General features: G+C 43.4%; 1 protein-coding gene across 6 annotated transcripts in view; it reads left to right on the top strand.

Annotated features, from left to right (window-relative positions):
• Nucleotides 1-16,652, top strand: part of trappc9 (trafficking protein particle complex subunit 9) — a 504,918-nt gene that overhangs the window by 37,171 nt on the left and 451,095 nt on the right. For all 6 annotated transcript variants that reach the window (XM_055634173.1, XM_055634169.1, XM_055634171.1 and 3 more), the window contains 5 exons: nt 627-752; nt 3,237-3,453; nt 5,433-5,576; nt 8,999-9,125; nt 15,539-15,684. In XM_055634173.1, coding sequence (XP_055490148.1) covers nt 627-752; nt 3,237-3,453; nt 5,433-5,576; nt 8,999-9,125; nt 15,539-15,684 — 760 coding nt within the window. The remainder of the gene's footprint in view (nt 1-626; nt 753-3,236; nt 3,454-5,432; nt 5,577-8,998; nt 9,126-15,538; nt 15,685-16,652) is intronic.

Genomic DNA, 16,652 nt, shown 5'->3' with positions numbered 1-16,652 from the left:
GTTTGTCAAATCACTCGCCTCCAATTACTGACTGAGGAACTGTACTCCTGTTGATCTTCTAGAAATTCATTGTTGCACATGTCTTGGAATCAAAGTGTATTTGTTGTGTGGCAACATTGTCAATTTTCTCTTAAACAGAATAAATAGAATCCAATGACAGGCTTTGCTAAATTTACTTAATACTTAGAGATCCGCATAAATATTTAATCATGAGAGCTTTTACAATTGAATGTTCTCCCTTTATAGACACACAATGTTAGAGTAACTCAGCGGGGCACACAGCTTCTCTGGATAGAATCAATGGGTGACGTTTCGGGTCAAGACCCTTCTTCAAACCCTCCCTTTATACATACTGAACGCAATATTATCAATTCATAAGTTGAAGATTAGGTTTAATGCTCATTAATATATGTTATAGCTAATGCAAATTTATCACGGTTATTATTAAATCTCTCAATCAGCACAATATTTTGGTGTTTTGGATTGATTTATTGGTAAATGATATATCCTATCAGATTATGGCAAATTGGATCTTTGTCATTAATTAGCCTGTAATGTTTGAATTGGATTTGCTGGCAGAAAGTGCAATAAAATGTTAAATGGTTTACTTTAATGCCACTTTACAGTACAAAAACGCTGGTGTGATTGAACTAGAAGCTTGTGTGAAGGCAGTTAGGGTGCTGGCCATTCAAAAGAGAAGTATGGAAGCCTCTGAATTCCTTCAAAATGCTGTATACATCAATCTTGGCCAGGTATGCTTTTCAATAATTGTTTCTTTTTTTATAATGTCTGTCCAATTCTCTTTAATGATTTGCAAGTTTTTGTTGATTGTTTGCGACATATGTAAACAAGAAATCAACTTGCATTTTTTTGAGCACATAGAAAGGAAAATGTTCGGTCAAATTATTTCACAGTGGGTGTGCCAGCAATCTTGGGATTTCTGTACAGAAGAATGGATCACCAACCTTGCTGACCAAGCTCCATGTAATTTGCTAGGTAATGGTGATGTACTCCAGTTGTGTACGCTGCCACTGGACTCTATGTGGACCACAATCGATATGGAATTTCCCACTTGAAGACCCTGGATATGTTAGACCTTGTATCAGGTCCATGAGCTCCTTATTATAGTTGGAAGGAAGGTCATAATATGCCATTTCTTGTTGTTTGCTTGTTACTACAGGTGCACAACCTTTTATCCGAAAGCCTTGGGACCAGACACTTTTCGTAATTCGGAATTTTTCGGCTTTCGGAATGGAAGATTTTTAGCGTAGATTTTAATGGCTGGCTCGGTGGTAGTGCTCGGATCGTATCCGCAAGGTCGCGAGTTTGCGCCTCGATCCTGGCAGTTACTCGATCGCGAGTTTGAGTCTTCAATGTAGTTTTTTCTTGCAGAATAGGAGAGAATATGGAGGGTTAGGCTGGGATCATTCTCTGCAAGATGATCGTAGTGCGGGAGACAAGTGTAGGAGAGGTGTACAGTGTCTCCCTGTCCCTCCAACTCCAGAGGAATCCGCTCCCCGATGGGCCGCTACGGCGACAAGTGACAGTTCGCCCACAGCACGAGCTGAGCCACCCCAAGAACAAGACGTACCTTGCACACCATCAGCTTCTGCCCCTACGGGGAGCGTGTTCCTCTGGAGTTGGAGCGGGGCTGGGCTGGAGTTGCTGATCTGGGAGCTCCGTGCTTGCAGTGGGCCTGGGGGTCGGTGTCCCGATGAGGGGGCGCAGCTCGTGCTGTGGGCGAATTGCCAATTGTCGCCGTAGCGGCTCATCGGGGAGCGGCTTCTGGTGGTCCTGACATCTCTCAGCTCCTGTCCAGGGGGGTAGCCGGAGACGTCAGGACCAACAGGAACCCGCTCCCCGATGGGCTGCTACAGCGACAAGTGGCAGTTTGCCCACAGCCCGAGCTGCGCCCCCTCATCCGCAACCCGGGTTCCTCTGGAGTTGGAGTGGGGCTGGGCTAGAGTTGCTGCTGGCTGTGAGTCTCTGGGATCTCCGTGCTTGCAGTCGGTGTCCCGTTGGTCCTGACGTCTCCGGCCACCCCCCTGGACAGGAGCTGAGACTGGGAACTGTACCGCCCTTGCCCCCTCCCTCTGCAACTGCAAACAACCCCACTCTCCTGCTCACCTGCAAGGGCGGTACAGTTCCCAGTCTCAGCTCCTGTACAGGGGGGTGGCCGGAGACGTCACAGCCCGAGCTGCGCCCCCTCATCCGCAACCCCAAGAACAAGACTTACCTTGCACACCATCAGCTTCTGTCCCTACGGGAAGCGTGTTCCTCTGGAGTTGGAACGGGGCTGGGCTGCTGCTGGCTGTGGGTCTCTGAGATCTCCATGCTTGCAGTGGGCCTGGGGGTCGGTGTCCCATTGGTCCTGATGTCTCCGGTGACTGGCACTGACCTGCTGGCATCGCCGACGTGAAGACAGTGCAAAGCGCTGGTGCAATGGGCGGGGAGCTGGAGAACGGAGGGAAGGGGTCACACACATGGCCGGGAAGCAGAGGGGTGTAGGTGGGGTGAAACTGAAGGGAGCGACAATCTGCTGCTGCCTGCCCGCTGAGTTAAAAAGCTCCCACGCAAGTGGGAACTTTTTAACTCAGCGGACAGGCAGTAGCAGATTGTCAATTATTAACCCTCCCGCGCAATATACCCTCACCTTCTCTTTTATGAATGGGGATTTAGTTCCCCTTTCTTCGAGGACCGACCGGAGGTTCCGCTGTCACCTCTGCGGGCCGCCCTCGGTGAATGTCTTCAAGGACCTTTTTTCAAGGACCGAAAAAATGTCCGATATTCGGAGCTTTTCGTTATTTGGAATTTCGGATAAAAAGTTGTGCACCTGTAATCATTTGTCATTTGTGTCCTTGGGCATTTGAATAATGCGATCCAAGCACATTAACGCGGCCCTACACACACTTGGAACAATTTACACTTATACCAAGCCAATTTACCTACATACCTGTACGTCTTTGGAGTATGGGAGGAACAAAGGCGTACTTGGAGAGAACCCACACGGTCATGGGGAGAATGTACAAACGCCATACAGACAGCACCCATAGTCTGGATTGAACCTGGGTCTCCGGCAATGCAAGTGTTGATAGGCAACAGCTCTACTGTTGTGCCACCGTGCTGCCCTGTTTCTGTTACCACTTGGTGCTTAGCGTAAAAGTGCTGTTAAATTTTCTTTATTTGCAATACTGAATGTTAATTTTGCATGTATTTTCTATTTTCATTCTTTGTAGCTTTCTGAAGAAGAAAAGATACAGCGATACAGTATCCTTTCTGAATTGTACGATTTGATAGGATTTCATCGTAAATCTGCCTTCTTCAAACGTGTAGCTGCTATGCAATGCGTGACACCATCCATCGTTGATCCTGGATGGAAAGCTTGCTACAAGCTGTTGTTAGAAACATTGCACGGATATAGCCTGTCTCTGGATCCCCAAGACTTTAGCAAAGGTAAAACCTTGTCAGAGCTTTGAGACAAATGTAAGCTATAATATCACAATTAATCCTTCAAACAAAAATCACAAAGTTTTTCTTATTGCTTAAACCTGAAACCAAGTTCAAATCTTGATCATGATGACAATTGATTGTGGTGTACTTAATGTCAAGAAGGAAATCCAAAATTGTACAAATAAGGAATATTTATTTTACAAATTAAAGTGATTGAAGGCTTTGTGGTCAGGTTTGCAGATAGATGCTAAGATAGGGGGGAGGGGGGGGGGGGGGCAGGCAGTGTGAAGAAGCAAGGACACTGCAGAAGGACTTGGACAGGTTAGCCAAGTGGGAAGAAAGTGGCAGGTGAAATTCAGTATTGCAAAGGGCAGAGTCATACATTTTGGTAATAAGAATAAAGGTGTAAATTATTTTATAAATGGAGAGAGAATCTAGAAATCGGAGGTGCAAAGGGACTTGGGAGTGCTAGTCCATTTGCTAAGTTAATTTGCATGTCAAATCGGTAGTAAAGAAGGCAAATTTAATGCTAGCATTTATATCAAGGGAACTAGAATACAAAAACAGAGATGTAATGCTGAGGCTCGATAAGGTGCTGGTCAGGCTGCGTTTGGAGTACTGTGAGCAAATTTAGGCCCCATATCTGAGGAAGGATGTGTGCTTGGATCCCTTTCCAGTCTACCTTGGCCTGCTCCTCTCCCATGCCTTCATAGTCCTCTTTGTTCAACTGCATCACTGACACTTCTGATTTAACCTTCTCCTTCTCAAATTGCAGATTAAAAATAATCATATTATGATCACTACCTCCAAGTGGTTCCTTTACCTCGAGTTCTCTTATATCTGGTTCATTGGACAACACTAAATCCAGAATTGCCTTTTCTCTGGTCGGCTCCATTACAAGCTGCTCTAAGAATCCATCTCGGAGGCATTTCTATAAACTCTCTTTCTTGGGGTCCTGAACCAACCTGATTTTCCCAGTCTACCTGCATATTGAAATCCCCCATCACCACAGTGGCATTACCTTTGTTACATGCCAGTTTTAACTCCTGCTGCAACTTACACCCTACATCCGGGCTACTATTTGGGGGTCTGTAGATAACACCAATTAATGTCTTCTTGCCTTTACAATTCCTCAACTCAATCCACAGTGACTCTACCTCGTCAGTCCCTATGTCTTCCCTCGCAAGGGACTGAATTCCATCCCTCACCAGCAGAGCTACCCCCCCCCCCCCTCTGCCCCACCTGCCTGTCCTTTCTATAGGATGTATAACCCTGAATATTAAGTTCCCAGGCCCGATCTTCCTGCAGCCACTCTCAGTAATCCCCACAATGTCATATCTACCAACCTCTAACTGAGCCTCGAGCTCAACTACTTTACTTCTTATACTTCGCGCATTTATATACAATACTTTTAATTCGTTACGCATCTCACCTTTCACATCGATCCCTATTACACTTGGCCATACTCTCCTATCCTTTTGTGAGCTTCCTTTCCCATTAATTCTGAGGTCATTAACCATCCCTTTACTCTCTTTCCCTTTATCCTTCTAAACCAGAGTGTACAAGCACAGCTGCTCCATTCTCTCAACATATGACAGTCCCGCCATCTCGGGAATTAACCTTGTAAACCTACACTGCACTCCCTCAAAAGCAAGAATGTCCTTCCTCAAATTCGGGGATTAAAACTGCACACAATACTCCAGGTGTGGTCTCACTAGGGCTTTGTGCAACTGCAGCAACTCTTAGCTCCTATATTCAATTCCTCTTGTTATAAAGGCCAACATGCCATTCGCTTTCTTCACTGCCTGCTGTACCTGCATGCTTACTTCCATAGACTGATGTACAAGGACCCCCAGATCCCGTTGTACATACTAAGATTCTTTAACTTCATTTTCAAATGCATCATTTGCTATACTATTTTTATTTGTATATCTGAACGATCTCTGTTCAACTGTGTTTTTAATTTTGAATTAATGTTGCAGGAACCCACAAAGGTTGGCCAGCAGTGCAAATGCGTTTGCTGCATGAGCTTGTTTATGCTTCAAGACGAATGGGAAATCCTGCTCTTGCAGTTCGTCACCTGTCCTTTCTTCTTCAAACCATGCTGGATTTCCTCTCAGATCAAGGTAAGATATGGCAGTGGGTCATGTGATTAGCATTCAGTTTAATGCTAAATTGATGTTTCAGGTGAAATAGGGCAATCAATTGTCTTAAACATTGTAATTATATCTGAATTTACCATATACTGTGATTGGCCCCGTGCCCAATGGTGCTGTGGTGACCAAATGATGCTCATTTCTCTTTGGTCGCTCGCATGTGTGAATCTTGCACCTATCTGGCAAGTAGAAGGTCTGACGCCAGTGTTATTTTCTGGTTTCCCATTTCTGCCTCGCTCATTGTTGCACCATATTTTATTCCTGCTGAAATATAAAGTCAGCAGCAATTATGACTGCTTTTGCTAAGCTATTGCCTATATAGAACTAGGAATTTGTTACATTGGAACCAGATATGCTGTGCAAAACTTTGATTTTCTGAGCAAACTATTGGGTTTGAAGGAAGTGTTGACAAATATAATGTGCTTTCTAAAGGTTTTTAATGGCAAGCTCAATAATTCTCAGATTGGCATTTAATTAATTATCTTTACGAACCAGCTGATAACAGTATAGTTCATCTGTGGGATATTTTAAAGCTTTCACTTTTCACTGATCTTCCATTTTCCACTGCATTCCAGCCTTGTGATTTTTCTTTTTTCCCCTCTGCCTTCTAGAAATTTTGGATGTATGGATCTCTTCCCTATTTTTTCCTTGCCCATCTCCTCTTCCATTCCTTTCCTCCTCTCGTTATCTGACACTCTCTTGTCTCATTTCATCTTTATCACTCACTCCATCAATTTGCCATTCAAACCCTCCTTACATGTACCGACCTATGACTTGCCAGGCTTTGTCCCACATCACTTTCTTTTTCCACCTTTCTCCTCCTCCAATCTGAAAAAGGTTCCAACCTAAAATGTTCCCTGTTTGGTCCCTCCCCAGATGTTGCGTGACCAGCTGAGTTCCTCCATCAACTTTGTTTTGCTCAAGATTCCAGCTTCTGTAATCTCTTGACCTGCTGAGTTCCTAGGCTCACAAGGCTGGAATGCAATGTAAGATTAGTGAAAAGTGAAAGCTTTAAAATATCCCACAGACGAACTATACTGTTATCAGCCGGTTCAGAAAGATAATTCATTATATGCCAATCTGTGAATTATTGAGCTTACCATGAAAAAAATTCCTTTAGAAAGCTCATTATATTTGTCAACACTTCCTTCAAACCCAATAGTTTGCTCAGAAAATCAAAGTTTTGCACAGAATATCTGGTTCCAATTTAACAAATTCCTATTTCTATATAGGGAATAGCTTAGCTTAAGCAGCATGGTCCTGGATTTTTCAAATCTTTCAACAGCAAAGTCAATATGCAGTAAACCCTCATTAAAGCAGACTGAGGGGGGGGGGGGAGAGAGAAAAGGCAAACAAGTGCAGTTCCTGTTCAATACACAAAAGGACTCCAGTGCTGGAGTAAATCAGCAAGGTCAGCAGCATCTCTGGAGAACATGGATAGGTGACGTTATATATGAGGGTATTTCAATGGGCAGTGTTGTCAACATGTATTCAAACCAGGCTCAAATATCAATACAGTGCATTCCATAATGTTTGGGACAAAGACCCATTTATTTATTTGTTCCTCAATTTGAGATTTTTAATAGGAAAAAATCACATGTGGTTAAAGTGCACATTGTCAGATTTTATTAAAGGCCATTTGTATACATTTTGGTTTTGCCATGTAGAAATTACAACTGTTAATACACAGTCCCCTCCCATTTCAGGGCACCATAATGTTTGGGGCACATGGCTTCACAGACATTTGTAATTGCTCAGGTGTGTTTAATTACCTCCTTAATGCAGGTATAAGAGAGCACTCAGCACCTAGTCTTTCCTCCAGTCCTTCCATCACCTTTGGAAACTTTTATTGCTGTTTATCAACATGAGGACCAAAGTTGTGCCAATGAAAGTCAAATAAGCCATTATGAGATTGAGAAATAAGAACAAAACTGTGAGACATCAGCCAAACCTTAGGCTTACCATAAATCAAGAAGAAAGAGAGCACTGGTGAGTTTACTAATCGCAAAGGGACTAGCAGGCCAAGGAAGACCTCCACAGCTGATGAATTCCCTTTATAATAAAGGAACATCCCCAAACACCTGTCCGACAGATCAGAAACACTATTCAGGAGTCAGATGTGGAATTGTCTATGATCACTGTCTGCAGAAGACTTAATGAACAGAAATACTGAGGCGACACCATTGGTTAGCTGTAAAAATAGGATGGCCATGTTACAGTTTGCCAAGAAGTAATTAAAAGAGCAAACACAGTCTGGATAAAGATCTTGTGGACAGATGAGACGAATATTAACGTATCAGGGTGATGGCAAGAGTAAAGTATGGAGGAGAGAAGGAACTACCCAGATCCAAATCATACCACCTCACCTGGAAACACGGTGGTGGGGTTGTTATGGCCTGGACATGTGTGGCTGCTGAAGGTACTGGCTCACTTATCTTCATTGATGATACAACTGCTGAATTCTACATAATAGCATAATGAATTCTGAAGTGTGTAGACACATCCTATCTGCTCAAGTTCAAACATGCCTCAAAACTCGTGGTTCACTCTACAGCAAGACAATGATCCCAAACATACTGCTAAAGCAGCAAAGGAGTTTTTCAAAGCTAAACAATTGTCAATTCTTGAGTAGACACAATGCTGGAGAAATTCAGCGGGTGAGGCACCATCTATGGAGCGAAGGAATTAGGTGACGTTTTGGTTTGACCTCTTGACCACTCAATTCTTGAGTGGTCAAGTCAATCACCCGATCAGAACCCAATTGAGCATGCCTTTTATATGCTGAAGAGAAAACTGAAGGAGACTAGCCCCCAAAACTAGCATAAGCTAAATATGGCTGCAATACAGGCCTGGCAGAGCATCACAAGAGAAGTCACCCAGCAACTGGTGATGTTCATGAATTGCAGACTTCAAGCAGTCATTGCATGCAAAGGATATGCAACAAAATACTAAACATGACTATTTTCATTTACATGACATTGCTGTGTCCCAAACATTATGGTGCTCTGAAATTGGGGACTATGTATAAACACTGCTGTAATTTCTACATGATGAAACAGAAATGTATAAAAATGGTCTTCATTACAATCTGATAATGTGCACTTTAACCACATGTGATTTTTTTTGTTTCTATGCCAAATCTCAAATTGTGGAGTACAGAGGCAAATAATTAAATGATGGGTCTATTTTAAAGGGTGCACATTGCTATGACATTGCAACAACTTTGAACTGCTTGAACTAACTTTCTTTTGGGTACTTGAATTCAGTTTCCTGGTCTTTTACCAAAAGCACTCGATTTCATGTTTCATTAATAGACTGGGAAAGATTTCACAGTATCTATTTTTAAGTAAATAGTCAGGTGGTGCATTTCTATTTGTGGTGCTATTTTGCAGAGAAGAAGGAAGTTTCTCAGAGTTTGGAGAACTACACAGCAAAATGCCCTGGAACTATGGAAGTTGTAACTCTTCCCGATGATGTTAAATTACCTCCAGTCCCCCTCACAAAGCTTCCTATAGTCCGGTAAGACTGGTTTGCACTGTGAATCAAATCATTAAAGTAAAAAATTGCAGCTGCTGGAATTGTGAAGTTCAACTATCAAGCATGCATTAAATAATGAGCAGATCTGTGTTAATGGAAATAAATAGTATTGGCATTTTGAGTCAATGACTTGTTATCGGGAATAAAATGTCTCTAGCTTGTCCCAATTCTGTTGAAAAGTTATTACCCTGAAATATTAACTCTGTTTCTTTATCCACATGTCCTGCTTAGTATTTCCTGGATTTTCTGTTTTTAACATACGTGCTTTTGTTACTTTTATTCTCAAGTATATTGATGGGTTTATCTTTTGCCTTCTAACTAGTATTAATTATTGAAGTTTGCTTCTTTCAAGGATGTTGTAGTTGTATGAATATAACCTGATTACTTATAAATGAGGTCCATTTGCTCCATCTTAATTAATCAATTTCTGTGCTTTGACCTTTGTAATTCCGCATGGTTCTTCCAATTCTTTGAAGACCGAGAAATTGGGAGTAGGGTTAGAGTCTTTGCAGGAGGCAGGGTGGGAAGAAGTGTAGTCGAGAAGAGTGTGACTTCTTCCCACTCTGCCACGTGCAAAGACTCTATCCCCTACTCCCAATTTCTCTGACTACGCCACATCTGTGCCCAAGATTAAGTATTCTATACCACTACATCTGAGATGTCCTCATTCTTTAGGGAACGGGGGTTCCCCTCTTCCATCATAGATGAGGTCCTCACGAGGGTGTCCTCGATATCCCGCAACTCCGCTCATGCTCCCACTCTCCCCATTCGCAACAGAGACAGAGTCCCACTGGTCATCAGCTGTCACATGCAGTACATAATCCATTTTTGCCACCTCCAACAGGGTTTTGTCATGGTTACTGATACTCGAGATTAAGTCAGGCGACGCAGAGAATTCTTCAAGAAGTTCAAACCTTTATTTGCAAATCAAGGCTGGGACACCAAAGAATTAATCGTTTGACTGCCCTCTTCACACAGAGTTGCTTCTTTTTATGGCATGTTTAACTCTGTACGTCCCACCCCCGGTACATTTCCTTACCCAATCACTTGCAGACATTCCCTTATCAATAACCAATCACTTGCAAACATTCCCTTAACCAATCACTTGCAATAACTTCTCCCCACCCACCCCAGTTATTTTCCATCTCTTAATCCATCCTTGTTTAAATCACATGACTTCTCCTAACACCAGTCACAAAAAACAAGCTGTGAAAAGCTTATACAAGTTAAAGAAAACAAGCTGCAAAGAATACAGTTACCAAAGTTAAAATGCAAAGGATACAAAAGTGTCCCATCCTTGTCCGGGGGTGGCTGGAGATGTCTGGGATGACCCTGGACTGACAGGACAGCGGCCCGGAGCAGTGGCGGCCCCAGGTTTACAGCTAGCGCGGAGAAGAAGAGCTAACTCCAGCTCAACTCTGCTCTAACTTCCGAGGAACCCGTTCCCCGACGGGCCGGGAACTGTCAGCTGCACCCTTCGCCTCATCCAGTGACTGTCGCTTGACCCCCTGGGGGCCGGTGAAAGCCGAGCACCAGTCATCAACGGGGGATACAAACAAAATGCTGGAGTAACAGCGGGACAGGCAGCATCTTTGGAGAAAAGGAATAGGTGACGTTTTGGGTCGAAACTCTTCTCCAGGGGGGGGGAGAGAGAAGGGGGGGGGGAGGAGAGTGAGGGGGGGAGAGAGAAGGGGGGGGACCCTGGAGAGGGGGGGGGGGGAGAAGCTAGGGGGGGAAGGGAGAAGAAGGGGGGGGGGGGGGAGGGGGGGGGGGGAGGGGGGGGGGGGGGGGGGGGGGGGGGGGAGATGGGGGGGGGGGGGGGGGGGGGGGGGGGGGCCTGACCCGCTGAGTTACTGCAGCATTTTGCGTATATCCCCGTTGATGACTGATGCTCGGATTTTGTCGGCACTGAGGGGGTTAACCAACAGCCTCTGGATAAGGCGAGGGGTGCAGCTGACGGTACCCCTGGACAGGGATGCGACACTCGGGAAAGGACGGGGATGGCAGTGAGACTCCACTCACAAACCTGCCTGCTGGGGTTATGCAGGAAAGGGGTGCATGGTTCGCCCCTGTATAATAACCCTATATAACCCGGGACGGCAGCCCGAGAGAGAATGGGACCCATACACCCCGGATGAGGGGGACCAGACCGTGATTTATTGGATTGTCACTGCTGTGATTTCGGCATGGACCGCTGAGACGGGAGAAATAGTGTCGCCAACTCCAGTAGCATTTCAACAGCGTTGCAGCGCCGGAGACCCGGTTCGATTCTGACTACGGATGAAACACAGGTCTGTGTACACGCAGTAGCTCAGCTGCCGAGAATGTTTTTCTCAAGTGATCTATGACTTAGACACGCGCAGTCGGAATACCGAACTTGCTTATTTGAGGAACAGCACCCCATATTTCGCTTGGGTTGCTTACACCCTAGGAGTATGAATATTAACCTCTAACTTCAAATAATCCTTGCTTTCCCCCTATCCCTCCTCTTTCCCAGTTTTCCAACCATTCTGACTGTCCCTGATTACATTTTATCTCTCTTTGCTCTGTTGTTACCTTCTCCTAGCTAACAATGATCTGTTCTACATTTACCATGATCTCCATCCCCTTTGTCTCATTCTCACACCTTACAGTTCCTTATCTCTGTATCTGCCCCTCCACAGACTCAATCAGAAAATGTCGCCCATTCCTTCTCTCCAGAGATGCTGCCTGTCCTGTGTTATTCCAGCATGTTGTGCCAATCTTCGGTTTAAACCAGCATCTGCAGTTCCTTCCTGATATGTAAATTGTATTGTTTGAAAGTATGCCTTCGTCTACTTTTTTAGGAAAAATATAAAACAAGAGCATTTTCTGTATGATAGATTTGAATTGATTGACGTAGGTGTAGCATGCAACTAAAGTCTGAACAGAGTCCCACTAGTCCATTGTCATTAGTCCATTCCCTCTCTAGATACAGTCTGATAGAGTTGTATCTGGACAGGGAATGTTGAGTTGAGATTCCGTTCAGATCAGCATGACTTTATTAAATTTGTTTGTTTGTGTTATTGCAGGGTTTGCATTGTGCAATTATTGTGATGATGCATGCTTATCAATGTCAATCTTATGTAATATTGCCTTCTCAGTCTTGGTACTATTTGTTGGCATTCAGGAAGAGGGAGACTCATTGACCCTATTCTCTTGTCTCTGAAGTCTACAAATGTAATGTAGTCGAAGAACAAATATTATAATTTTGGCTGAATCTTTACTCCGTTTCCCCTCTTTTATTGTACAGGCACCCTCATTATGGAGAAATTGCATTCCTAGAAAACAGTGTATTATGATTTTCTGTGATGTCAACCTCACTTTTACATTGAATCCTGTTAAAAGCATAGAAGTGTTTCGACAGGATGCTTTTCTCTCTTGTTGAGCTATTTTATTGCCGATGGGGGGGAAAAGTGACTTGTCGCCTTTTAACAGCTGAGCCCGATATTAGATTTGAGGATGGGCAAAGGTCGTGGATTAGGAATTGATGATATTGGGTAAAAAGGATGGGATACGAGAATAAGGGTTTGTGGGAGAAAGGGAATATATAAGGAGTTCATGGCAGGGGGGTGATATTGGATTTAAGCGCAGTGTCTTAATCGAAGTGGAGTAAAGGTGCAAGGGCTGACCATGGCCAACTGCAGTTCCCCACCTTGTTGTGGATTAGGGAAATGCAGATCTGTGTGCTGTGTTTGAAAGTCTGTTCACATGTCCTCAAACTGGAGAGAGCATAACAAAGGAGAGACTTGGTAGTGATTGCGGTGATAACATATCCAAATAATGCCCAACAGTATTGAGTAACTTAAAAAATGGACAATTTGTTTTTTTTACATTTGAGTTTCTTTGTTTCCCTACCTCAAATTCTGTAAGAGTGAACTTTATTCCATATCGCAAATTTTTGGGTAGTGATTTATGAATTCCACAATGGAAATTCATTTTATCCAAACTGCCATAACATGGAGGTTGCCTGACCTTGGTATGTCCATGTATGAAAAATATTCAAGCAAGCAAGTTCTGAGATTACATCTGCTAAATTGACCTTTCATATTCATATATATTTTGCTGAAACATTTAAAGGAAAGCAATCAATGTAAATGATGTGAAATAAATGTGATCAAATTTTAGCTTTGGACACTTCGTATTGTAAATTATAATGTTGTGGGGTATCTTGTTTTAATGCTCTTGTGAAATTTGGGGAAGAAACCTCCCGAAGATGATTACTTATGAATTATGTCATCCTGTTGAATTAATTATGTTGGTATTGGGGCATGGTATGCCAATAGGGTGGTGGCACGCAAGGTCATCAGGTCAAAGGGCGTGACGCACGGAGAAGCTCAATCCTTCTGGAGTACAAGGCAGCTGCCGGCATACACTAGTAACACACATACGTTCTTATCTGTTAAAAAACCACAAAAATCACTGCTGCTCACTGACTTGTGGATTGAGGGGAAGTCCCGGCCCATGACATCCCTCTGCCCACCCAGTCACTGGCCGCGCTGCATTGGCACTGGCCCCCCGACCCCTACCCCTACCAGCCCCCCCCCCCCCCCCCCCCCCCCCCCCCCCCCCCCCCCCCCTCCCCCCCCCCCCCCCCCCCCCCCCCCCCCCCCCCCCCCCCATGTAAACTAGCTCTATCTAAAGGGCCTGTCCCACTTGGGCGACCTAATCGTTGAGTCCAGAAGAGTGCATTTGACCTTCAAGCTGGAGGGCACTCGCCTGAAAAGCCTCGAGCTGGATCGACCATCCGCGTTGAACACACGCGCGCACATGCACGCACGCACACACACAGGAGGAGTGCTGTCTGCACGATGAAGAGGAAGGTAAACGGCTGCCACAAAGTACCGTAAGTCCTTTAGTGAGTGCAGAGGAGGAGGAGGGGAGAGAAGGTTTAATAAAGTTACCAGGCATTTTACCTACTGGTAGGTCTTCCTTGGTCCTGAAAACATCAATGAGCCAATCAAAATGCCCGGTCAGCAAAGGAGATGGCCTATGGCTGCCCTTGACTGCCTGTAAGTAAATAGCGACCCAACTCCACTGCACTACAAGTGGAAAAGACCCATGCGGCCTAAATTTTACTTGCGGAAAATTTTTCAATATGCTGAAACCTTTTCCGCGACCTAGCTGAGGCCGTGAGTAGGTGGGAACCTCCCTCAAGCATGAGAGCCACCTCATACAACCTCCTAGGACTTTGTGTCGACTATGCTGCGAGTTTGAGTCCAGGGCAAACTCTTCTAAACCCGCAGCTTAGGTCCCCCAAGTGGGACAGGCCCTTAATTCTCTCTTGATAGCATCCAGAGAATTGGCCTCCATTGCCTTCTGCGGCAGTGAATTCCACAGATTCACAACTGTGGGTGAAAAAGTTTTTCCTCATCTCCGTTCTAAGTGGCTTACCCCTTATTCTTAAACTGTGACCCCTGGTTCTTGACTCCCCCCAACATCGGGAACATGTTTCCTGCCTCTAGCGTGTGCAATCCCTTAATAATCTTATGTTTCAATAAGATCCTCTCTAATCCTAAATTCCAGAGTATACAAGCCCAGTCACTCCATTCTATATGCCAGTCCCGCCATCCCGGGAATTAACCTTGTGAAGCTGCGCTGCACTCCCTCAATAGCAAGAGTCTCCTTTCTCAAATTTGGGGACCAAAACTGCACACAAAACTCCAGGTGGGGTGGGGTGGGGTCTCACTAGGGCCCTGTATAAATGCAGAAGGACCTGTTTGCTCCTATACTCAACTCCTCTTGTAATGAAGGCCAACATGCCTTCACTTTCTTCACTGCCTGCTGTACCTGCATGCTTACTTTCAGTGAGTGATGAACATGGATATGTCTATCCATAATTGACCTTCAAGGTGGTACTAAGCTGTTCTAATGAGGATACTCCCATCAGTGCTATTGGGTTGGAAGTTCTCGGACTTTAGAGAAATGTTTCCAAATCGGGGTAATGTGATATTTGTATAAGAACCTACAGGCATCCATACAATTGATTTTTGATTAAATAAATGGTTGTGATTACTGAATGCTAATTATGTAAGTATTATAACGTAGCTATCATGGAAGCAGTGATTGGGCTTGTAATTTGCAACGTGCCAAATTGAATGACAACTTTGAGCATATCAAATGTTTAATAAAAGCACCACCAAACAGCATGATTGTTACTCAAAACAGATAATTGCTGTTAATTAAAAAAAAATAATAATCAAGTAATAGATACCAGGTCTTCTATTGAGCTGTCTTCTGGTTTTATGAACTGTTTGATAAATTTAAAACTACCTCTTGTGGTTATCACTAATTTATTTTGTGGAGAAAATGGTTTGAGCTATAAATTTATGATTTAAATGTGAACTGTAAATTTATAACTTTCTCTTTTAATATAGGTCTGCAAAGCTTCTGAATCTTCCGCCTAATCTCCGCCCATTGAAAATAAGAAACACACTCGGTCCAAATATATCCTCAAAGAGCCCTTTCATTTATTCACCGATTATTGCACACCACCGTGGTGAAGAAAAAGGCAAAAAAATAGGTGAGGATGTATCAAATCACAACTTTTTCAGATAAAATTTCATGTTAGTTTCATGAATTGTTGTTGATTTGTCAACTGTGTGATGTATTTGCTGTCAGGTGATTTTGGTGCAAAACATGAGCTGTGACATCCAGAGTAAATACAATGGCAATGTAAATGGAAAATACAAGCACTTTCAATTGAAATGTTCAAATTATCTTAACTGATAATAACGTAATAGAATATATTTATTTTTAGAATACAGTGATTATTGTAACAATCCCCCAATTACCAAATGAAATAAAATGAGCATTATTTTTAATTATTAAATTGATAATTTTATTTATTTATAAATCCTTCAATTTAATAACTGAGCCCAGATTACACGGTTATAAAAGGTAATTGTAACTATCCAAATATGAATTTCAGTAAGATGTTTGACAAAGTTCTCTGTATCAGATTTATCAGGATCATAAAATCCTCAGAATTCAAGGGAAAGTGGCATGGTGAGAGAGAACAGAGGGCAATGGTCAAAGTGAGCATGTGGTTGTATGCGGTTGGATTCTTCAGGGCTCTCCAATGGTTCCCATGTGTTTATATAGTGTTGACTTGGATTTGATGAGGTGTTTGCGCAGTAATCAACCAGAACCATGTGGTCCCGTGGTTTTTGAAGCAATAGCACCAAAGAGAAGCAAGAGAAAGCATTGATTGGCTCTAACTATAGGATATGTATTTTTGATTTTTGAAGCTTTGTTACCCAATAACAAAGAGTATACCACTCTGCAAGAATACCTTCTACCAAAATGAGCACAATGCATTTTGCAGATCTTTTTATCTTCATGAAATTTAGCTTGAAACTCCAGAAACTTGTCCCTTTCATAAACAGAGGAATGGCTGTATTATGAATGCTGGAAATCTGATATTAAAAAGGAAAATTCTGAAAATAGGCAGCAACTAAGGTAGTATGAGCAGTAGCGCGAGTAAAAAAA

Source organism: Leucoraja erinacea, chromosome 4 (assembly GCF_028641065.1).
Source record: "Leucoraja erinacea ecotype New England chromosome 4, Leri_hhj_1, whole genome shotgun sequence".
Classification (NCBI taxonomy): domain Eukaryota; kingdom Metazoa; phylum Chordata; class Chondrichthyes; order Rajiformes; family Rajidae; genus Leucoraja; species Leucoraja erinaceus.
This window is presented reverse-complemented; position numbering and strand designations above follow the sequence as displayed.